Consider the following 24,003-nt stretch of genomic DNA (forward strand, 5'->3'; position numbering starts at 1 on the left):
TGTGAATACACTAAAACCAAAGAGTAGTATGCTCTGAGGGGTGAGTTTTATGGCATATGAATTACACCTCAATAAAAGACAACCCCTATGAGCACACACTGCCTCCCTTGGAGCCTCCCACCCAGCAGGTGCTCCCGACCGCAGCCTCCCAGCTCTGGAGATGTCCATCAGTGGGTCCCCAGCTGCTGTGGGTGCCACTCTGCGCCTCCAGCCCCCACCATGCATGTGCCCATCCTGAGGGCACATTCCCACCCCTCCCTTTTCCAAGGACTCAACCACCCAGCGAGCTGGGAGTTATCTTTCTCACTTTGGTGATTTGCCAAGCTCACAGGGCATAACGGTGGAGCCTCTACCTGCCATGGTCACTGCGTTCCTATGGCAGTGTGGCAGCCTCTGCCATCGTGCGGAGGGAGCACCGGCAGTATGGTGACCCTGTGATCCACTGCTGGCCCCAGCAGTGTGGAAGGGTCCTCAGCACACATCTGACCCCAGAACAAAGCCCCCTGAATGCTGGGCCTGGGAGAGGCCGGCAGTTGGCCAGTTTCCACACTTGCTCTCTGATGCTGTGGAGCCTGGGGGTCTAGGCCAGGTCCGGAGCCAGACTGCCTGGGTTGGAACCTGGCACGCCCCAGTTAATACGTGCCCTGGTCACCACCCTGGGCCCTGTGGTGTCTTGGGGACTGAACGAGTGGGCCCATGGAAGGCACTGAGCATGGGCCTGGCAGAGCCCACTTTCTCAGAAGGATCACCCCACCTACCTGCATGGCCTGAGAACCAGGCCTACGAAGCCCCACGTGGAGCAGCCCCTCCTGACACAGGCCCAGACGCCCTGCAGTTGCAGCAGAACCCACACAGGGGGACCAACGAAAAGGACTGGCCCAAGGTGACACAAGGTGGCAGCCCATCCCTGCCCCTCTGAGAGACCCTGCCCCGTCGCAACACCTACCCTAAACCCCCATCTCCATGTGCTTCCAGGGGGCGGGGCTGCTGCGGGCTGCCAGAGGCCACGTCCTGGAGGCCATCATGCTAGGCAGGCCTTGGCACCCCACAGGCCCCGGACCCCACCCCGGACTCACTTGTGCTGGTCCTGCCACGCAAAGCTCCGCTCGGGCTGGTCCCATTCCTGGGTCAGGACGAAGCGCAGCTCCTGGTCAGTGGAGAAGGTGGCGAGGGACCCGTTCACGCGCTGGCAGGTCTGTGCGGCATCCCAGTAGTTCTCCCCGCTCAGGTAGACTCGGTAGCAGCTGGCCGTGCCCTCGTAGTGGTGCCACCCTGTCGGGCACTTCCCTAGGAAACATGAAGGACGGCGGGGAGTTGTCCCCCAAGTTAGCATCCTCACTCCAAAATGCAATTGTATATGCTGCATCTAAGCAGCTCAGAAACCACCCAAGAAGGGGGAAGCTGAGGCTCAACAGGGGAGCTCTGCCTCCAAGACCATGAGCCTCCCAGTTGTATGAGGCTGTAGCCGCTGGGCAGTCAAGACCAGCCGCTGAGTTCGCTGAGTAAAGTGGCTGATGAGCCGGTAGAACTCCTCAGGCTGGCAGTGTGAGCATTCCCACTACATCACCACACCTAAGCATGTCTACTCAGAAGGGGGTTTCAGCTGTGGTTTTTTTGCCCTTCAATTTTCCTTAAATTTATTCTGCTCTTTTAAACTCCTAATATTGTAGAGAGTTCATTAAATAACTAGTTATTTTAAAAAATTTTTAAATGGAGGGAGAGCCTGCTTCTCCACCTACAAAAGGGTGGGTACAGTTCAGCCCCCAAAGGTAATAACCATCTCTTAAAAAAAAAGCAGCCTGGTTCCAGAGCCTGGGTTCAGGTCATGGCTTCCTCACTCGGGCTGGGTGGCTTTGGACAGGTCATTGTGCAGCTTCACCCATCAAAGGAGGCCCTGAAGGGCTATTTTAGGCGGACACCCCGGCACAGCCAAGTGGCATGGGAGAGCCAGGGACCACGTGGGGGGTGAGCCTTTGTTCATGAACAGGGCAGGTCTGCAACTTACTGCTGAAGCGGACGGGCTGCGCCACATTCATGGCATGGAAGTGTGTGGGGTCGCCGCCTCGAGCCCGCCCCGGCCTCGGATCCACAGCCTCCTTCCCATGGTAAGGATGCGCCTCCCCGATCACTTCTGAAAGCAGAAAGAGAGTGGCTGTCAACACTGCTCATGAGGGCCAGACGCCAAAGTGAACCCCGGTACAGTCAGATGGTGGGGGGGTTGGGAGGGCAGGGAGGAGGAAGCACAGATTCCATCCATTCCGGTTTTCTTTAGAACTCTAAAACGTGCCGTTCATGCCAAATGGGTTACATGAGCTTCTTGCTGAAATTACGCCTGGGCAGTCTTCATTTTTCATTATGACTACGAAACGGGGACTCTCAGTTGCATTTTCTAACAGGCTACTGTGGGCACATCACAGGGTCAGCCACTCCTGCTTAACACCCTCCTGCATCCCTGGCCCCAGGGGGTTCTCTGCAGAGCCCAGGCTGCTCCCCCACTGACCTGGAGCCTCCCCTCTTAGCTGTGTGTGGCCCTCTCTGTCTGCTTGCCCCTCTCTCAGCCTCAAGGCCAGGGTCAGGGCACCTGGCACGGGCCCTCGTGTGCAGCAGGCCTGGAGCATGGTTAAAGTGTGACCAGAAAGCTCAGGGTGAGGAAGAATGCTAGCTTTATGTGTGGTGGTCCAAGAGTAATTCACAGGTCTGAGAGAGGAGACCCAGAGAAGTGAGGAGATTTACCCAAGGCAGGAGAGAGCCAGGGGCTATGTTTCCGAGGGGCCTCTGCGCTCTGCCTGCTGGAGGGCGCCTGGTGGAGGATACCGGTACAGGGTCAGCACAGGCGATGAACTTGGTCTGCACGACTTTGCAGACACAACAGACACCTGCCTGCAGCTGGCTCAACAACCTCAGGCCAGGCGGGGGTGGGGGGGTGGGGGGTGGGTGGAGTGTGGCCCAGGAGGGGCGTGGCGCATGCCAAGGTGGGGCGATGGGCGTGGTGGGGGGCGTGGCGTGGCAACGGGCGGTCCCCACCTCTCCCACCTGCGGGCAGGGGCAGAGGACCTTAATTCCCCAGCAGGGATCGAACTGGGCCCTGGCAGTGAAAGGAGACCGCCAGGGAATTCCCTGACACTGTTTTTATTTAATAAATCATCTTTATTTTTTCCCATTATAAAATAACACATATTCAATGTAAAATATTTGAGAAATACAAAAGTTTGAAAAGACGAAACAGATAAACTGTACTATTCTAGAGGTTGCTGCCCTTCCAATCTCTCCTTTCTACACAAATCCTTAAAACTATTGGGATCACGTCAAGCACTATTTTATAATTTGCTTTGCAAGCTGAAGACTATAAACAGCTTTCCATATTCTTGAGTGAAGATCACTTTCAATGGCTGCTCAGCATCTGTGAATCGATTTCTTTAATTACCACAACTCCTAAGGTTCCAAGCTGGAGCTGCCTGCATTTTCTAATTTTTGTAGAAGAAGCACATGTGCGTCCTTCTGAGACCCTAGCAGCTTTGTCCCTCTTCCACTAACTACTCAGTAGAGTATTTCCTCGGAGTTTCCATAGTCCCTTCCCAGGCAGGTGATGGGATCAGCTTGCCAATCACTCTAACACATAAAATGTGTTCCCAGTGCCTGAGATAAGTTGGACCCCAGGCAAAGACCTAGAGGAGAAGCTGCCCTCTTCAAACACTGCCCTGGGGTGGGACGGCTTCAGTCTCTGGGACTGGGGTGCCTCGTGCACACGTCTGGGAACCACCACTTCCCGCTCCCCAGAGGAGACAATGCAAAGCCCCTGCCTCTGTCCCTCCAGGGCGCCAGGCAGAGGAGTGGGCAGATCCCCACTGGGCTGAGGGATAAGGAGGGAGGGGAGCAGAGCCATCCCAGGCAGAGGGCGCAGCCTGGGCAAAGGCCAAAACCGGGCATGCCTGCGACAAGCTTGAAGACCAGCTTGGGTGTAGCTGAAGCATATTTCGCTACGCCTGCACTTCACACCTCCCTTCTGCCTGCTCTTCACACCTCCCTTCTGCCTGCTCAAACGAGCAAGACCTGTGGTTCCACTTGGTCTTGGCCTCTTCCCCAGACCAAGCACAGCACCTGGGCACCTGGTATACAACCGGTCAAACTGCTCACAGAGGGACAATCTAGGGCAGAGGGGGGAGAAAGAAAAGGACCGGTTCTGCCGGGGGCACCGAACACCAGGTGGCCAGGATGCGGCCCGCAGTGAAGCCATCTGCAGCCTGGGGAGGGGGTGGAGGGGCAGGTGAAACAGCACAGTAAAGTAACCAGAAAGCCTGGTGGCGGTGGAGGACGCTGCTCTGTGATGAGCAGGCTTCTCTGTGGTTCAGGCAGCAATTCTGAGCCTTCCTCTCTACTCCATTTTCCTTCATATCCAAACGCCCACATCCATCCCCTCATCACTCATTATTCAGCGTCCATTACATGCTGCCACCGAAACCCACCAACAGACACAGGCCCCCTGAGTGTCCTGGGGGCCGGAAGCAAGAGGTGAGGGTGGCTGGGGAAGGCAGAGTTCACTGGATCAGCAGTCTTACAGCACTCTTAGGACCACCTCTGACAATAAGGAGTTTTCTCTGAGCCCCACAGACAGCGCGGCGGCCAGCTGGAGGGTGTGCGGCCAGCCCCAGAGTGCGGGTTTCAGGGTGCAGACGCCCCAGAGCAGCTCTAGGCACTGTCCCACGCACCCGGCAGCAGGTGGCCCTGACCCCTTAGTGGGAGGTCTCACTCTCACTCCCTCTGTTGGGGACGGGGATGAGTCCAAGCCTGGAACCCAACCTGAGTCCAGCCCTGACGTCTCCGAAGGAGTGCTCCTCTCTCTTCAGATGTCCGTCCCCAGACTTCAGAATGGGAGCCCAAGGAGGAGACCCGGCTGAAACGCTACTGAAAATCTGAGGAAGAGGGAATGTCTGAGATGGGGAGGCAGGCAAGGCCGTGACAGACCTGCTTCAGAGCAGAAGTGTCCCGCCTCAGGACCCTCGTGTGCCCTTGGAGATCAGGGCAACAAGAGCTGGAGGCCTCGAGTCCAACGGGGAATCTGAGTCAGTAGTCAGGGCAGGCAGTGTCCTGCTTGCTGCTCCCAACAGCAAGTGGCCGGAAAAGAAGATGATGTGCAAATAAAGGACAAAATGTGAGTGATTCTAATTTGTGTTTCCAGAAACTTAAAACTTGTCCAGATGAGCCTGTAACGTCTCCGAATGAGGGAGAGGGCAGGACAGACTGGAGCCTCTTCAGTGCTCTGAGCTGTCGGGACACATGTCACTGTCCTATTTCACACCAAACAGGTTTAGAATCATGGTCAAAAATCAAATGTCTCTAAGTTAACCAATACTTGCTAACCAACGCAGGATTTCTAAAACCAGAGAGCCAGGAAATACAGTTACTAATAGCATTTCCGTTACGCTGAACACGTTCTTTAAACTGATTCTCTTTCCCCACAGCTGGGGCCAGTCATGTCACTCAGGGGGATCTCACTGGGCTAAAGGTTGATGGTTTGGGGGAGTCCCAGGGACCACCATCTCTGTCTCTGTTCCATCAGGGACATGCCAACATGAGCACTCTGTCTTCCCATTTTATACCCATGTGGACAGTATATGCGGTACACAGAGATTAACTGCAAAAACACAGTCCTATAAGTTTCAAGTTCAAAATCTGCCTCCCTCCTGCGGCTCCTATAGGTCCATGAATGTCTCAGGGCACAAGTTCACAGAAGGGACATTTTACCTTCTGCTACTGCCTGGGACAGGAGCTGAAGCCACCAGTCCCAGGCACACTCCACCTGTGGCCACGGCTCTCAGATGCCAGGAGTGCTGTGGCAGAAGCAGACTGACCTGAGTGGGGCTCCTCCCTCAAGGTCTTCTCAATTCTTAGGTATGTACATCACAGGATGAAATAGAAATCCTGCCTCCCCTCCCCCCGCCCCCTGCTCCTAATCCCATTTCCCACAGAAAATTCTTCAGATAGTTTTTAAATTATTTTTTCTTACTTCTTCTGGTAGTTTAAAAAGAATTACTTATTTTTACTTATTTCTTCTGTTATGTCTATATTTCCGAATAATACGTTTACCTTGCTATTTCTAGTGGTCTCAATTTTAAGTGTTACCCGCTGACTTAAGGTCAGGCAGGTACAGGCTTATTATTAGCTCACATACACTCTTACCTTCCCAACAGAGTAGCATCAATTTCAAAACTAAAGTCAGTAGAATAATGTAATAATGTAAGTATTCTTCACTTGTGAACCAAATAGCATACTAAGGTTATTTCGATCCTCTAACAACTTTCTTTTTTCCTGGAGCTAATATTTGCATCGGTTTTAAATTTTTCTTAGCTTTCTGTATATCAACCACTGATTTTTTCAGCTACTACAGCAGATAACAAAGGCAAACAGTAAAAATTTTAAACACTCAGAACACTGTGTCACAGCCACCCGGCTCCACTTTGTTTCCTGGAATCCCTGCCTACCTTCCAGCTCCAGGCTGAATGGGCCGCTCTCTGGGCTGGGGCTTGGCTGTGATCCTCGGGTCCACTTTGCTACCCTCCTGCACTGGGACCCTGTTTCCTGGACCCCAGGTCATCTTCTTTCTTGCTTAACCCTCTCCTTTTACAAGATCACATCTTTCTAAGAAAGGGTATAGCAACATTTATGAGTCTATTCATATCTACAATTTCTTTATTTTATCCTCATATATCATTGACTTCTCTGGGTATAAAAATCCCAGATTAATAACATTTTTGAAGCTTCTCGTTAAAGATATCAGATTGAACAAACACAACTTGTTCTCTGAAACCCATTAAAACAACAGTAATGGGATTTTATTTTATTATTATTATTTTTGGCCCCCATGTGCGGCATGTAGAACTTCCCCAACCAGGGATCAAACCCATGCCCCTGCAGTGGAAGCACTGAGTCTTAAGCACTGGACTGCCAGGGAAGTCCAGTAACAGGATTTTTAAAAAGGCAGTCACTAGGACAAACAGAACAGTTAAGAGAATGACAAAGTTCTAAAAACTGGAAAACAGGACTTCCCTGGTGGCGCAGTCGTTAAGAATCCGCCTGCCAATGCAGGGGATATGGGTTCGAGCCCTGGTCCGAGAAGATCCCACATGCCGCGGAGCAACTAAAAGCCCGTGTGCCACAACTACCGAGCCTGCACTCTAGATCCCGTGCTCCACAACAAAAGAAGCCACCGCAATGAGAAGCCCGCACACCACATTGAAGAGTAGACCCTGCTCCCCGCAACTAGGGGAAGCCCGCACGCAGCCATGAAGACCCAACACAGCCAAAAATAAATAAATAAATTTATTTAAAAAAAACAACAACTGGAAAACAGAAGGACAAGTGATAACGTAGAGAAGGTGACCACATGTCCTAAGATGCCTGGTTATGCCCGCTGTCCCAGTATACCATCCAGTTTAGCATTTGTCAGTCTCAAAATTGTCTTATTTTAGAAGTAAATCACTCTAAATTTATTTGAGCCTAGAAAGCTAAATCCTAGGCCAGCAGCTGGGCAAAGTAAGGAATGTGCAAACTATATACATTGACCCTTAGACCCAGCAATCCGACATTTAAGAATTTACACTGATGATACATCTCCAAAACCCCCTCCAAAACAAAAAAGCCCCCCCATAACCCCGCATATGCACAAGGTTACTTACTGTGACATTATTTTTAATAGCAAACTAATGAGGACAACCTAAAGGCCCACACATAGGAGATTGGCTAAATAAAATACGGTACATTCCTAAGATGGAGAGCAATATAACAGTAAGAAAGAATTTTTTTAAAAAAAAACTTTATGAATTAATACAGAGTTATTTTAAGGATATTCTACTGAATTAAAAAAGAAAAAAAATCAGGGCAAAAAGTACACACAGTAAGACACATTTTTTATGTAAGAAAGGGTAAAGAAAAAGAAACAAGTAGTAAAATATACACATATTTGCTTATTTTTGTAATCAAAAAAATGCCCAAAACTCAGAAAAGATAGGCCAGAAACCAATCAAGCTAGTGGCCTATTGGATATGGTGGAAACAGGTAAAGGGAAATAGAACTTCTAAGTGTATGTTTTTATACAGTTACAAGTTTTGAATCTTGCTAATGTTTTACATATTCTAAAAAAAAAATCAGTTAATCTTGTGGATACACTAAAGCCCATGAAATTGTACACTTTAAAGGGATGAATTTTATGGTACATGATTTATATCTCAATTAAAAAATAAATGAAGATGAGGAGGCAAAGTCCTAAAACTGAATGCAAACATTCAGACGTTAACACATCACACAGAAGAAAAACAGGAATGAATCCGGTGGCTTCTGACTAGACAATGACTGTACCCCCTCAGTGCAACACAGTCTAACATCATAAAGAACTGAGAAGAAATCCTAGAATTTAGTTAGTAGGTTTGTTCTTGGCCGTGGTACAAGAGCAGTAATTCCAAAACTCTTTTATGTGTACTTTAGAATTGGCCAAATGAGTACATATACAGATGGTGCTGGGAACCAGGGTTCGTTCTTATGGGAAAGGGAGGTACAAATATGAGATGGGGGAGGAGAGGAGGAAGTCTAGATTAGAATCGGAGGTACAGCAAATACAAACTCATGATTTAAAAAAAACGTTTTCTGGGGCTTCCCTGGTGGCGCAGTGGTTGAGTCTTCCTGCCAATGCAGGGGACAAGGGTTCGAGCCCTGGTCTGGGAAGATCCCACATGCCATGGAGCAACTAAGTCCATGCGCCACAACTACTGAGCCTGTGCTCTAGAGCCCGCAAGCCACAACTGCCCACATGCTGCAACTACTGAAGCCCGCACGCCTAGAGCCCGTGCTCCGCAACAAGAGAAGCCACCCCAGTGAGAAGCCCACGCACCGCAACAGAAGAGTAGCCCCCGCTCGCCTCAACTAGAGAAAGCCTGCACGCAGCAATGAAGACCCAACGCAGCTAAAAATAAATGAATAAATTTATAAAACATAAATAAATGATAAATAAATAAATAAAAAGGCTGGGGACACCTCTTGACTAAAGGGCAGAGCGAGATGGCAAGAAAATACAACATGTAACCTTTGACTAAATCCTGGACTTAAAAGTTTAAAAAACCTGTAAGTGACACTTTTGTGACCATTGAAAAAAATTTCAATATGGACTATATATAAGATAATAGTGTTATAGTAAGTTTCTTGCATGTGAAAATTGTACTGTGGTTACAGAGTGGATTGTTCTCATTCTCAGAAGATGCTGAATATTTAGGGGTAAATATCATATCTGTAATACAGTCTCAAAGGATTCAGAAAAAAATGTACATAGAGAAAGCAACTGTAGCAAAATGCTAATGGTTGATGAATGCAAGTAAGGGCTACAGGAGCGTTCACTGCACTACTCTCAAGCCTTTTCTGGAGACATGAAATTTCTCGTATTAAATCAGGGAGAAGGCAGGGACTTCCCTAGTGGCGCAGTGGTTGAGAGTCCGCCTGCCAAGCAGGGGACACAGGTTCGATCCCTGGTCTGGGAAGATCCCACATACTGCAAAGCAACTAAGCCCATGTGCCACAACTACTGAGCTTGCACTCTAGACCCCGTGTGCCACAACTACTGAAGCCCGCATACCTAGAGCCCATGCTACACAACAAGAGAAGCCATGACAATGAGAAGCCTGCGCACCGCAACAAAGAGTAGCTGCCGCTCACCACAACTAGAGAAAGCCCGTGCACAGCAATGAAGACCCAATGCAGCCAAAAATAAATAAATTAATTTTTTAAAAAATCAGGGAGAAGGCAGTCCACACACCCAGCTCCCAACCCCTGCATGGTGTGCTCAGGAAACCTGCCCCTCCTTCACCCTAGCAGAACACGGGGGATTTACTAAAAAAGTAAAACAGGGGGTCTCTGGTATGGGGGATACCAGTTCAGCTGAAAGTCATGGTTCTTTATTTAAGGAGGGGATGGCAGACTCCCAGCCCCTCTTCCTCCACTAAGCTCCTCCTTTATTATGTTTAGGTAGTTTCCTTCTATTCCTAGCTTATTGAGTGTTTCACCATGAAAGAATGTTTAATTTGGCCAAATGCTCTTCCTGCATCAAGAAGATCATGTGTTTTTTCCTACATTCTACTAGTGTGGTATATTACACATTTTAGTTTTTTGAACCACCCTTGCGTTCCAAGAATAAATCCATTTGATCATGGTGTGTAAGCCTATTAATGTACTGTTAAATTCTGTTCGCTGGTATCGTGTTCAGGATTTTTGCATCAATGTTCATGGCATATTAGTCTGCAGTTTTCTTTTGGGAGGTTATGTGTTTCTACGAATTTGTCCATGTCATTTATGTTTCTAATTTGTTGGCATATAATTCTCCACAGTACTCTTTTTTTTTTCTTTAAAGATTTTTCTTTGATGTGGACCATTTTTTAAAAAAAAATCTTTACTGAATTTGTTACAATATTGCTTCTGTTTTGGTTTTTTGGCCACGAGGCATGTGGGATCCCAGTTCCCCCACCAGGGATCGAACCCACACCCCCTGTACTGGAAGACGAAGTCTTTTTTTTTTGCAGTACGCGGGCCTCTCACTGTTGTGGCCTCTCCCGTTGCGGAGCACAGGTTCTGGACGCGCAGGCTCAGCGGCCATGGCTCACGGGCCCAGCCGTTCCGCGGCATGTGGGATCTTCCCGGACTGGGGCACGAACTTGTGTCCCCTGCATTGGCAGGCGGACTCTCAACGACTGCGCCACCAGGGAAGCCCGGAAGACGAAGTCTTAACCACTGGACCACCAGGGAAGTCCCCCACAGTACTCTCTTATAATCCTTTTTGTTTCTGTAAAATTGATAGTAATGTCCCAACTTTCATTTGTTTTTTTTTTTTTTTTTTGGCTGCGTCAGGTCTTAGCTGCGGCACGTGGGATCTTTGTTGAGGCATATGGGATCTTTCATTGCCACGCAGGCTTCTCTCCAGTTGTGGCATGCGGGTTTTCTCTCTCTAGCTGTGGCACGCGGGCTCCAGAGTGTGTGGGCTCTGCAATTTGCGGCAGGTGGGCTCTCTTGTTGAGGCGCGCAAGCTCAGTAGTTGTGGCCCGTGGGCCTAGTTGCCCTGCGGCATGTGGGATCTTAGTTCCCCAACCAGGGATCGAACCCGCATCCCCATTGGAAGGCAGATTCTTTACCACTGGACCACCAGGGAAGTCCCCTCAACTTTCATTTCTTATTTTAGTTATTTGAGTCTTTACTCTCTTTTTTCTTTCCCGGCTTCACTCACTTTATTTTTCTCCCCATTTCAGGGCCCCCACAGCCTCTGGGCCCTTCCACAGCAGTGGCATCATTAGCCATTCAGTGTTTCTACGAAGAAGTTGAGTCTTTTCTCTTTAGTCAGTCTAGCTAAAGGTTTGTCAATTTTGTTGACCTTTGGTTTTGTTGATTTTCTCCATTGTTTTTCTATTCTGTTTACCTCTGTTCTGATCTTTATTATTTTCTTCCTTCTGCTAGCACTGAGTTTAGTTTGTTCTTCTTTTTCTACTTCCTTAAGGTGTAAAGTTAGATTGTTGATTTGAGACCCTTCCTCCCTCCCTCCAGCTGACACTCTCTCTCTCTCTCTTAATATAAGTATTTACAGCTACATATTTCCTTCTTAGTACTGTTTTTGCTGCAGCCCCTAAGTTTTGGTTTATTGTTTTCTTTCAAATAAATTTGTTTATTTATTTACTGGCAGGCAGATTCTTAACCACTGTGCCACCAGGGAAGTCTATGGTTTGTTCTTTTCATTTTCATTTATCTCAAGGTATTTTCTAATTTCCTGTGTGATTTCTTCTTGACTCATGACTGTTTAAGAGTATACTGTTGAATTTTCATGTATTTGTGAATGTTCCAGTTTTCCTTCTACTGTTGATACCTATTATGGTTTCATTCCACTGTGATTTATATGATTTCAATCTTTTAAATTTGTTCAGACTTATTTTGTGGCCTAACATATGGTCTAGCCTAGAGAATGTTAAATGTACATTTGAGTAAAAAGATGTGCATTCTGTTGGTTGTTGTTGGGTGATCCTGTAAGTCCCCAAGGCTCTGTTCACCTTTCTTTGTTCTTTCTGTTCCAAACACTCAGTAATTTCAAATGTTCAGTTTGTAAGCTCACCTAGTCTTTCTTCTGCTTGTTGGAGCCTGCTTCTAGTGAAGTTTTCAATTCAGTTTAGTTTTTTGTCCATATTTTCCTTCACCTCTTTGAGCACACTTAAGATGGTAGCTTTAAACCCTTTGTTTAGTATGTATGAGGCCCACTGTTTCTTGAGGGATCGTATCTGCCACATAATTTTCTTCCTTCAAATAGGCTGTGTTCTCCTGCTTCTTTGTATGTCTGTTATTTTGTTGTTGTTGAAAATTAGGTGTTTGAATAAATCCTCTCCCAATCTTTGCAGACTGGCTCTGCATTGGGGAAGACCTTCATTAATTAGCAGGGTTTATTCTAAGCCTTGAGAACAGCTCAGGGTGAAGGCTTAACGTCTTCTTAGGTCTTTTCTACACTTGCATTGTGTCTGGTCCTGTGTGTGAACTTCTTTTGATTCTTAAGTATATATGGCTGCTTTAAAATGTCTTAATTTCCCAGAGCCAGTCACCTGCTTCTCAGGGTCTTGGACGTACTATTGTATTCCTCCACCCACAGTCCCTTACCCCAGGCACCTGCAGGTCTGTACCCAGTTTTTGTGAGCATTGCTTGACACTTTCTGCAGTTTTTTGCTGGCTGAGATCCAAACTATGTAATTTTTCCCTATCTGAGTTCCAAGTCAGAAAAAACAGACATCAGTCCCTCAGGCAGCCCCCAGACAGGTCAGAATGTTGCAAATAAGGTCACTCTGCTCCCTCTGGTTGGAGGCAAGGAATTTGGAATTGGGTTGTTGCTTCTTTTAGACTGTGCTGTGCCACTGGGGGAGGAAGTGGGCCAAGGGTGAGTAAAAATGCCATGATATTTCCTACCACTTGAATGTGGTTTTTTCCTGATTGGGTGTTCCCATGGTTGCTATAGACTATGACCGTTTTCCAGAGCTTCCATGAAGTTATTTTAGCCATCTTCTAGTTGCTTTTTGAATGTATGCATGGCAGAATGGGCGTCTGAAGTTTCTGAGACAGCCATTTTGCTGACATCAGAATATATTGCTATGCCATGCAGCGCAGCCACAAAAAAAACAAGAATATATTGCTAAAGTTTTCTTTTACTCCCTGAATTAATAAAATAAGAGCTAACATATAGTGAGTGATTGCTGAGTGCTGTGTTCTGCTCTAAGCACACCTTGTGTACATCAATCCTCTAGCAACCCTAAGGTAGGCACTATTATCCCCCGTCTCACAGGTGAGGGCAATGAAGTTCAAAAAGCATCTTGCCCACAGGACTACAGCCGGAGAAGGCGGAGGCGGGGAACCAGCCCAGGCAGCTTGGTTCTGAGCCCCCACATCTAACTGCTGTTTTACACACAGCAGAGTTAGCTACCTCAGCCACTCTGTGCTGGTCCTTTTGGTCTAGGATGCTCTATCCAGAGTCCAGGGAGCATCCCGTGGCTGTTTTCTTCCAGAGTCTAGAGAGCACTGGGTGTCTTTCATGTTTAAGAGGAAGGTGGTCCAGCTTGCCAGAGGCTCTGTGGGTACTCGTGGGCCAGGTGCTGGTAGGGTTCAGGTGAGTTCAAGGTGAGAACCCTCCAGCTTGTTGATACCGCTTCTACCTCATCCATGATGCACCAATTTCTCCAGAAAAGACTCCGGCAACCCCCTGCCTGAGGAAACAGACCATTTGGGGAGCAGGGCAGAAGATATGGTCAAGGGTCTCATCTGTCCCCATAGAGAATTTCTCTTAATTCCTCTGTTTACCACCTCCATGGCTCCCCTCTGCTGGGCCTGGTGCCTCCTATTCTGCAGACTGTAAGTCCAAGTGCTATGTAACAAGAAATATAATGCAAGCCACATTTCAAAAGAGATGAAATTAATTTTAATAATTGTATTTAACCCAATATATTCAAAGTACTATAATTTCAACATGTAATAAATATTAAAAAGTATTAATGAGGTGTTTTACTTTTTTGTACTAACTCTTTGATATTCAGTGTATACTTTACAGTTGTGGTGCATCTTAGTTGGAAACGGCCACATTTCAGGCACTCAGAAGCCACACGTGACTCATGGCTACCATACTGGACGGCCAAAGTCTGGAAAATAAGCTTCATGTCTGCCATGGAAGAGTCATCTAGCCCCGTGGAGAAAGTGAGGAAGTGAGGAAGCCCAGCCACCCCCAGCCAGATGCCCACCAGCCTGGGCATTTAGGGCCTGCTGGGCAAACTGGCTCATTTCCTGGTGTTCTCTCCCCCAAGCAGGCCCGTGGCTGCATTTTCTCTGCCACATCAGTTTTCACTTTCCTTCCATTGGCTTCTCTTAAAAAACAAACAAGGCTGTCTAATATCTGAAACATTCCAAAGAGTACATGCAGCACTTATGTAAGATGTAAAGCCTAGTAATAAAGTACGTCATGAACCCCCAGCCCCCGCTAAGTCGGTCATCTGCTACAGGGCTGCACCCCGACGTCTGCTTCTCCCAGGCTGACCCCTCTGTCTTCCCACCAGCGAGGAACCGGAAGCCCGGGTTTTGTGTATCTGGGCTGTTCAGCCTTTCTTCCTCTTGGTTTACCACACGCAGATGTATCTGAAAATGAGATGGTACTCAGTTATGCTTGTCTTTACTGTACTGTGTGTACTTTGGGGCAACTTGCCCTGTCACCGACATCCTGCTTTAAGAGTTTCCGTGTTGGGCTTCCCTGGTGGCGCAGTGGTTGAGAGTCCGCCTGCCAATGCAGAGGACACAGGTTCGTGCCCTGGTCCGGGATGATTCCACATGCCGCGGAGCGGCTGGGCCCGTGAGCCATGGCCGTTGAGCCTGCGCGTCCGGAGCCTGTGCCCCGCAACGGGAGAGGCCACAACAGTGAGAGGCCCACATACCGCAAAAAAAAAAAAAAGTTTCCGTGTTGCTACAGGAACCTAACAGGCACCTGCTGTCGCTGGGTCAAATACTCCGCTATGTGAACACACATTTGGGTTGTTTCCAAGCTGTACATTAGTATGAACAGCACTGCAAAAATTTCTCCAGAGCTTCTCCCAAATGGCAATCCTGGATCACAGAATATGAGGATGTTCAGTTTTGTAGGTTAATGCCTGTTTTCCAAAGTGGGTGTGTCAGTGCACCTCTCTCACCAGCAGCCCAAAGACCTCCAACACCCGGGTTTGTCAGACGTCCTCAGTTTCGCCAATCTAAGTATCTGCAAAGTGGGAGCTCACTGTCGCCTCTGAATACTAATGAGGTAGGACATCTCTTTATGTGTTGAGCCACCATTCTTGTTCGTTTTTCTTATTCGTTGACAGGCCTGACCGTCTTTTGTCCATCCGCAGGAGTCCTCTACACACGCTGGATTATAATCCTTTATAGGCTTCCCACTCTGTACTTGTCTGTTCACATTCTTTATTGGGGCTTTTTGATAAAGGGGAGACCTTAATTTTAATCTGGTAAGACTGGTCGTTTCTATTTAAGAGTTAACATTTTTTTGTGACTTAAAAAAAACTTCCCTACCAAGGTCATAAAGGTATTCTCCTCTACGGTCTTCCAGGAGTTTTTCTTCAATTAACCTGAAACCGACACTGTTCATCAGGGATCTGATGGCATTCCTTTCGGACTCCATCCTTTGTCTAGTGACGGGTAATCCACTTCTGTCTCAAATCAAGTTTCTCTGGTCCATTTCTGGCAGCTCTTCTGTCTCACCAGCCAATCCCTGAGCCAACTGTGAAGGAAGCCTCAGCACTGGCAAGGCTGGTGTGTGCTTCTTTCTTTTCTTCAAAGTGGACAAATGATATTAGGACTTTATCCTTCCACGGGTTTTAGAACTGACTTGTCATATTTCCCAGAACACTGAATCCACAGATCAATATAAGAACAGGCAGCTTTACCACACTGAACCTTCCTTGCTAAGAACACCCTGCCTCTTCTTATGCAAGTCTTCTTTAATGTCTCAATAAAGCTGTGAATTCTTCTCCAGTAAAACTTTTACATTCCCGTTTGTATCAGACATGGTTCACTCAGGAGAGCAGGGACCACATAGGTATTTCCAACACAAAGGGAATTTGTGCTTTCAAACAACTGACAAGGCTGGGGGTGCACAAAGAAAATGGGCCACCTCTAACCGTCAATGCCCCCTCTGTGCTGCAGCTGAGAGCGAGCAGGCCAGTCTGCCACCCACCGCTGAGCAGAAAATGCTGCCGGGACCACCACCACTCTGCTGCCCTGCCACGCTCCCACTGTCTGAGCCCACACACCCACACTGTGGCCAGGGGAAGAAGGGGCCCCCTACCTTCCACCTTCCAAATGTCACAGGAATGCATCTCAGGGGCTAAACAACACCAGAAGCCTCTGGCAGGGGGTCTGGGTAAGACGGCTCCAGCCCCTGAAAGGCAGGGACTGTCCTGAAGGCCCAGACTGCATCAGGCACACCATCTGCTTTCTACCTCCCCAAAATACTGCTGAAATTACTGATCTACTGTGTCATCTTTTCCCATTTTCTTGGTCCCTGTGGTTTTACATATTTTGTACTCTTTTGTTCTCTTTTGTTATAATTTTAGCAGGCTTTTAGCAGGACAATGAAATAATTTCTTGTGGTCACTCAAGAAGTCCTGCAGTCCAAGTTCAAAAGCAGCCAGACCTAGCACGGCTAGGACTTTCCATGGATTTACTTAAACTTCACCACATCAGGGAGGTCACAGCTGAGACCCTGCCTGCACCCCGCACCCACAAAGATATTCAATGACTGGGTGGGCTCCCAGACACGGGCCTGCCCTGGAGGCTCCCAGCCTGGCCGCCACTATCCCCAATGTCACCAAAAAGACAGACACCTTGACCAGAGACATGCAAGAGATAGCCAAGCCAGAACAGGATCCAGGACGACTGGGAGGGGTCGCCTCTCAACAGTCACCTTCACAGGCAGATGCTGTCCAACACCTCGAGCCGACACCCAGGTCTTCAGCGGATGAGTGTGTTATGTGTGTGTGTCACAGGCACACGCACACACCCTGGACCAAGCTGAGAGCCAGGGCTGCCATGAACACACTGCTCTTGGGGGCAACCCTCATCGAGGGGACGGGGGCAGAACTGAGCAAAGGAGCTGCAACTCAGATTTCGTGTGGCATCCACCCCTGTCTCCAGGGCCCAAGTGGGCAGGATGGCAAGAGGGCCACGGCCAGTCACCAGGGCTGCCACACAGGGGCTCGCTGTGGGCCGCGGTGCCCCCAAATGTGGCCTCTTGGGCCCCCTCATGCCCCCCGTGGCCCTGGCCCTGCAACCGGCCGCACTGGGACCTGCGGCACTGGGCATGCATTTTTTAAAGAGACACAGAAAGAGAGAGGGAGGAGGGGAGGGCGGCCACCACACGCGTCCCCCGGCCTGACACTCACCTGGACAGTTGGCTTCATCACTCTCATCCTCACAGGTCACCAAGCCGTCACACTGCCAGGGGAGGGGGATGCACTGGATGGCGCCGCTGCGACAGGCAAACTGGCCTGGGTTGCACCGCAGCTCTGTGGGACCAAAGGCAAGAGGCCGTTGAGGATGCGGTGCCACCTGCACCTCTGAGCACACGGGGCAGGGGCGACACAGACACTGACCAGACAGAGGTGCCAGCACGCTAGGTGAATGCAGGGGGAGAGGCCGCCCCCACCCAGGGCCTCAGGCCACTGCCTGGATGACGTGGGGGCACGGGGCTCCCGAGGCTTCACAAGGTGCATAGGATGGCGCAGGAAGGGAGGAACAGGGGAGCCTGCCACGAACGGAGACCATGGGGAAGGGGGGGAAGGTATTTTGAACTTCAGGTCGCATGCTGTATGGAGCAAAGGTGATTTAGCCAGTAAGCGACATTACAAGACCTGTGCATTAAGGAAGTGGTTTCTGGAAGCAACTGTAATAGGGGACAGACAAAACACTGAGTAACTCAGTACCGAAGGGCCTGACTGAGGCCGGGGTCAGCCAGCTCCTGCCACCCGCCTGCCCTGGCTCTCAGGTGTGCTATCAGCAGGCACGGCCGGTGAGAGACCATCCTTGGGGTAAGAGGGAACAATAACAATAACTAAAGCTCATCAGGGCCACAAAAGCACCTGTTCTCAGGATCCACACTGGAAACAACTTCTAATTCATGGGGCACTGGGTCAAGATGCAGAAGAGTCTTGCCTGGTTAGTGGGGAAAAATTAACTCTAGGCTGAATGCTGCCCTAGTCCTGACTAACCAAGATTAAAACGAAGAGCTGAAATGACCAAACTGTTTCCAAGTCACACCCTAAAACAAAGCTCAAGAATATTTATAGGTATATGCAGAAATATGCAGAACTCAGAAAGTCAAAATTCATAGTCTGGGCTTCCCTGGTGGCGCAGTGGTTGAGAGTCCACCTGCCGATGCAGGGGACATGGGTTCGTGCCCCGGTCCAGGAAGATCCCACATGCCGCGGAGCGGCTAGGCCCGTGAGCCATTGCCGCTAAGCCTGCGCGTCGGGAGCCTGTGCTCCGCAACAGGAGAGGCCACAACAGTGAGAGGCCCGTATACCGCAAAAAAAAAAAAAAAAAAAATTCATAGTCTGCCATCCAATAAAAAAATTACCAGACATGCAAACAGGAAATTATGACCAAAATGAGGAGGAAAAAAATCAATCCAGAAATGGCAGAAATGACAGAAAAGATAAAAACATTAAGAATTATTATAACTGTATTGTAAATGTTGAAGAAGTTAGAGGAAAGATTAAACATGTTAAGTAGAGATATGGAAGACACAAAGAAAGAAACCTACTGTGAGAGATACAAACACACTGCACACACAACAGAAACTCTAAACAGAAAGAAAAGAAGGCTAGAAAAAAATGAATTGTGGCTCTGGGACCACTTCAAGCCACCCGTACACATGTACACGGAGGGGAAACAGAAAAAATATTTGAAGAAACAATGGCAGAAAAATTCCCTAATTTGATGAAAACTATAAACCCACAGATCCAAGTAGCTCGATGAACCGCAGACACAAGAAATAGAGAGAAAAATACTCCAGGGCACATCATAATCAAATTGCCTAAAACCAGCAATAAAGAGAAAAGTCTTAAAAGCAGATAAAAAAGACATGATGCACAGAAAAACAAAGTACAGATGACAGCAGATTTCTCACTAGAAACAACACAAGCTGGAAGATGGTGGAACAACACTTCTCAGTTCTGAGAGGAAAAAAGAAAAGACTGCCAACCTGGAGGCACTTAAAGCAAATGCACACGTACTCCATTGTGGGGTTTATAAACTGAGTGGAAGTAAAATTGTGACAACAGCAGCACAAAAGCCGGGAAGGGAGAAACTGAAGCATACCGTTTAAAGGCTCTAACACTACAGGTAAAGTGGTCTGTCCCATGAATGTGATAAGTTAAAGTTGAATATCACTAAACTAACACAAGAGCTACAGCAAATAAGCCAACGAGGAAGACAAAAGGAACAAAACATACTCAACTCAAAGGAAGAATAAACAAAGGGAAAAGGAAACAACAGTTGGCACAAATAGAAAACAAACGACAAAATGGCAGACTGTAATTAAATTTGCCTGATCAATAAACATATGGGGTGATCGAAACACCCTAATTAAAAGGCAGAATTTGTTACATAGGTAAAAAAAGCACGATGAAACTACATGTGTCTAAAAGAAACCCACTTTATATAAGAACACAAATAGGTGAATATGAAACAATGGAAAAAGATATGGCATGCTAACATGGATGAAAAGAGAGGGCTTCCCTGGTGGTGCCACGGTTGGGAGTCCGCCTGCTGATGCAGGGGACACGGGTTCGTGCCCCGGTCCGGGAGGATCCCACATGCCGTGGAGCGGCTGGGCCCGTGAGCTGTGGCCGCTGAGCCTGCGCGTCCAGAGCCTGTGCTCCACAATGGGAGAGGCCACAGCAGTAAGAGGCCCGCGTACCACAAAAAAAAAAAAAAGAAAGCAGAGGTGGCTGTATATATATATATTTATTTATTTTTTATTTATTTTTTGGTTGTGTTGGGTCTTTGTTGCTGCGTGGGGGCTTTCTCTAGTTGCGGTGAGCGGGGACTACCCTTCGTTGTGGTGGGCATGCTTCTCATTGCGGTGGCTTCTCTTGTTGCGGGGCACGGGCTCTAGGCGCACGGGCTTCAGTAGTTGTGGCATGCGGGCTCAGTAGTCGTGGCTTGCGGGCTCTAGAGCGCAGGCTCAGTAGTTGTGGTGCACGGGCTTAGCTGCTCCGCGGCATGTGGGATCTTCCCAGACCAGGGCTCAAACCTGTGTCCCCTGCATTGGCAGGCAGATTTTTAACCACTGCACCACCAGGGAAGTCCCAGGGGTGGCTGTATTAATACCACACAAAGGAGACTTCAGGGCAAATAATATCACGATAAATGAAGAAGGTATTTAGTAGTGATAAAGGACATAATAACCTTAAATGTCTCTGCATCTATAGCAGAGCTTCAAATGCAGGAAAAACTGCTGTAACTGCTAATAGACAAATTCACAATCAACTTCAATCCCTTCTCTCAATAACTGATAGAACAAGCAGACAGAAAATCAGCAAGGATACAGACAACCTGAACAACACTATCAACCAGCTGGACCCAACCGACATTCACAGAAATCTCTGCCCAACTACAGCAGAATACACATTCTTTTCACATGCGTACAAAACACTGACCATAATAGATAAATATATGAGCCATAAAACAAATCTCAATACATTCATAAAGGTTCAAATTTAAGTGTGTTGTTTGATCACAATGGAATTAAATTAAAAATCAACAGCAGAAAGATGTCTGGGAAATCCCCTGACTATATAGAAAACAACTGACATTCTTCTAAATAGCCTACGAGTCAAAGAGGAAATAAAAAGGGAGATTAGAAAGCATTTTAATTTAATGAAAATTTGTGAAATGCAGCTAAAGCAGTTCACAGAGGCAAATGTATTGCATTAAATTTCTATATCAGGGGATTTCCCTGGTGGAACAGTGGTTAAGAATCTACCTGCCAATGCAGGGGACACGGGTTCGAGCCCTGGTCTGGGAACATCCCACAAGCCGAGGAGCAACTAAGCCCGTGCACCACAACTACTGAAGCCCGAGCGCCTAGAGCCCATGCTCCACAACGAGAAGCCACTGCAATGAGAAGCCCATGCACCGCAACGAAGAGTAGCCCCTGCTCGCGGCAACTAGAGAAAGCCTGCATGCAGCAACAAAGACCCAACACAGCTGTAAACAAACAAACAAATAAATAAGTTTTTAAAAATGCTTAAAATTCCTATATCAGAAAAGAAGAAAGGTCTCAAATCAATGACCTCGGCTGCCACTTTAAGAAATCAGAACATGGCTTCTCTGGTGGCGCAGTGGCTGAGAGTCCGCCTGCCGATGCAGGGGACACGGGTTCATGCCCCGGTCCAGGAAGATCCCACATGCCGCGGAGTGGCTAGGCTCGTGAGCCATGGCGGCTGAGCCTGCGCGTCTGGAGGCTGTGCTCCGCAACGGAGAGGCCACAACTGCGAGAGGCCCGCGTACAGAAAAAAAAAAAAAAGAGAACTTTCCTTTTCAAAAGACATTGTTAAGAGAATAAAAAGAAAAGTCGCATATTGGGAGAGAAGAACTGTAAATCACACATCTGATAAAGGATTTGTATCCAGAATATATAAAGAACTCTCATACTTCAATAAAAAGAAAACAACCCACCCAATTCTTAAAATGGGCAAAAGATTTTAATGGACAATTAACTAGGGAATTCCCTGGCGGTCCAGTAGTTAGGACTTGGTGCTCTCACTGCCAGGCTGCCAGGGCCCCAGGTTCAATCCCTAGTTGGAGACCTAAGATCCCACAAGCCGTGAGGCATGGCCAAAAAAAAAAAAAAAAAAAAGAATGCACAATTAACCAAAGAAGATACAGATGGCAAAAACACATAAAAAGATGCTCAACATCATTACTCATTAAGGAAATGCAAATTAAAGTCCTAATGAGATACCATTACATATTAGAATGGCTAAAATGAAAAATGACGATACCAAGAGCTGACAATATGTGAGTTAACTAGAACTCTCCTACAGTGCTAGTGGGAATGTAAAAATGGTACAACTGCTGTGGAAAACAGTTTGACAGTTTCTAAAAGGCTGAATATATACCTACTATATGACACAGTCATTCCACTCCTAGGGATTTATCCAAGAGAAGTATATGACCATACAGAGACATATTCAGAGTAATATTATTTGCAATAGTCAAAAGCTGGAAACAACCCAAATGCCCCAAACAACTGAATGGATAAACAAACTGCAGTGGAGCCATACCATGGAATACTATTCAGCAGTAAAAAGAAGTGAACCACTGAGATGCAGCAACGTGTAAGACAAAAGAAGACCAGAACGAGCAGCCAGCTGCAGGCTGCAGTTTGCCAAACCCTGTTCTAGAGTTAAGTGTCGAAATAAATCTACCCATACCCAGCACCTAACACACGGACGTGCCCACTGAATGTCTGCCGAACTGAACTACTCTGTTCTTTAAGTCGCTAACGAAGTGTCATCAGTTCTGATATCCCCGGGAAGGTTCTTTCCCTTCCTGACTCACCTGCACAGTGCAGGGGCTGTTCAGAAAGCAATCCAACCTGTGAATCACTGGTTAACACATGTGAATTGCTCATTCAAAAAATATTTGCCAAGCACCACTTTGTGCTGGGCAACCCTCCAGGTGATTGTGCTAGTGTGGTCAATGGAGCAGGGAGAGTCAGGATGTGGCACAGCCTGCCTTGCATGCTGGGCGGGGACCAACACACAGTCAGCTGCTTACTGTGTCCGATGGGGATTCCCGAGGGTCTCACTGGTGTTACTCCAGCTGTAAATCAACATTCCCTTTCCTTTCTTCCTCAGTATCCTCTCGGGTCCCCTTGTAAAGCATCCAGCACAATTTCTGCCACGTACAAAGCTGCTCAAAAATCGTCTCCCTGTCTTTTCACTACTGGGTTCACCAAGGTCCTGTCCCAGCCCCCTCTTGTGATGACTATCTCCTGGCTGGCTACTCTAGCCAATGGATTGTTGATGCTTTTTGAAATAATCCATGCCCTCACCATGTACATGCAAGGCCACAACACCAAAATACGAACTTCTTTCACACTAGTTCTCAAATCTTTTCATTTCAAAACCTTTTTATACTCTTAAAAATTCTGACAACACCAAACATCTTTTGTTTATATGGGATACATCTATCAATATTTACTGTATTGAAATTAAAGCTGAGAAACTGTGTAAACACAAGCTTCCCAAGCATTTACTCAAAAGGTTTAAACACATAATAAACGCTGGAGAGGGTGTAGAGAAAAAGGACCCCTCCCACACTATTGGTGGGAGGTAAACTGGTGCAGTCACTATGGAGAACAGTACGGAGGTTCCTCAAAAACTAAAAATAGAGCTACCATATGATCCGGCAATCCCAATCCTGGGCATATATCTGGAGGAAACCATACTTTGAAATGATACATACACCCCAATGTTCACTGCAGCACTATTTACAATAGCCAGGACATGGAAGCAACCTAAATGTCCATCAACAGATGAATGGATAAAGATGTGGTACATATATACAATGGAATATTACTCAGCCATAAAAAAGAATGAAATAATGCCCTTTGCAGCAACATGGATGGATCTAGAGATTATCACACTAAGTGAAGTAAGTCAGACAAATAAAAACAAATACCATACGATACCACTTACATGTGGAATCTAAAAATGATACAAATGAACTTATTTAGAAAACAGAAACAGACTCACAGACTTAGAAAACAAACTTATGGTTACCAAAGGGGAAAGGTCAAGGGGAGGGATAAATTAAGAGGCTGGATTAACATATACACACTACCAGGACCTCCTGTATAGCACAAGGAACTCTACTCAATACTCTGTAATAACCTATATGTGAAAAGAATCT

The 24,003-nt window shown here is 47.4% G+C and overlaps 1 protein-coding gene across 7 annotated transcripts in view; it reads right to left on the bottom strand.

Annotated features, from left to right (window-relative positions):
• DGCR2 (DiGeorge syndrome critical region gene 2) overlaps nt 1-24,003 on the bottom strand; it is a 70,784-nt gene that overhangs the window by 20,820 nt on the left and 25,961 nt on the right. For 3 of the 7 annotated variants that reach the window (XM_089894836.1, XM_089894833.1, XM_089894831.1), the window contains exons 2-4: nt 17,463-17,585; nt 2,004-2,131; nt 1,077-1,294 (exon numbers count right to left, since the gene is read on the bottom strand). In XM_089894836.1, the coding sequence (XP_089750962.1) occupies nt 1,077-1,294; nt 2,004-2,131; nt 17,463-17,585 (469 nt within the window). The remainder of the gene's footprint in view (nt 1-1,076; nt 1,295-2,003; nt 2,132-17,462; nt 17,586-24,003) is intronic. The other 4 variants (XM_022551535.3, XM_089894832.1, XM_089894834.1 and 1 more) reach the window with 3 other exon arrangements.

This window comes from Delphinapterus leucas, chromosome 14, assembly GCF_059928025.1.
Source record: "Delphinapterus leucas isolate spDelLeu-1000000601 "Yukka" chromosome 14, BTC_Dleu_Yukka2, whole genome shotgun sequence".
NCBI lineage: Eukaryota > Metazoa > Chordata > Mammalia > Artiodactyla > Monodontidae > Delphinapterus > Delphinapterus leucas.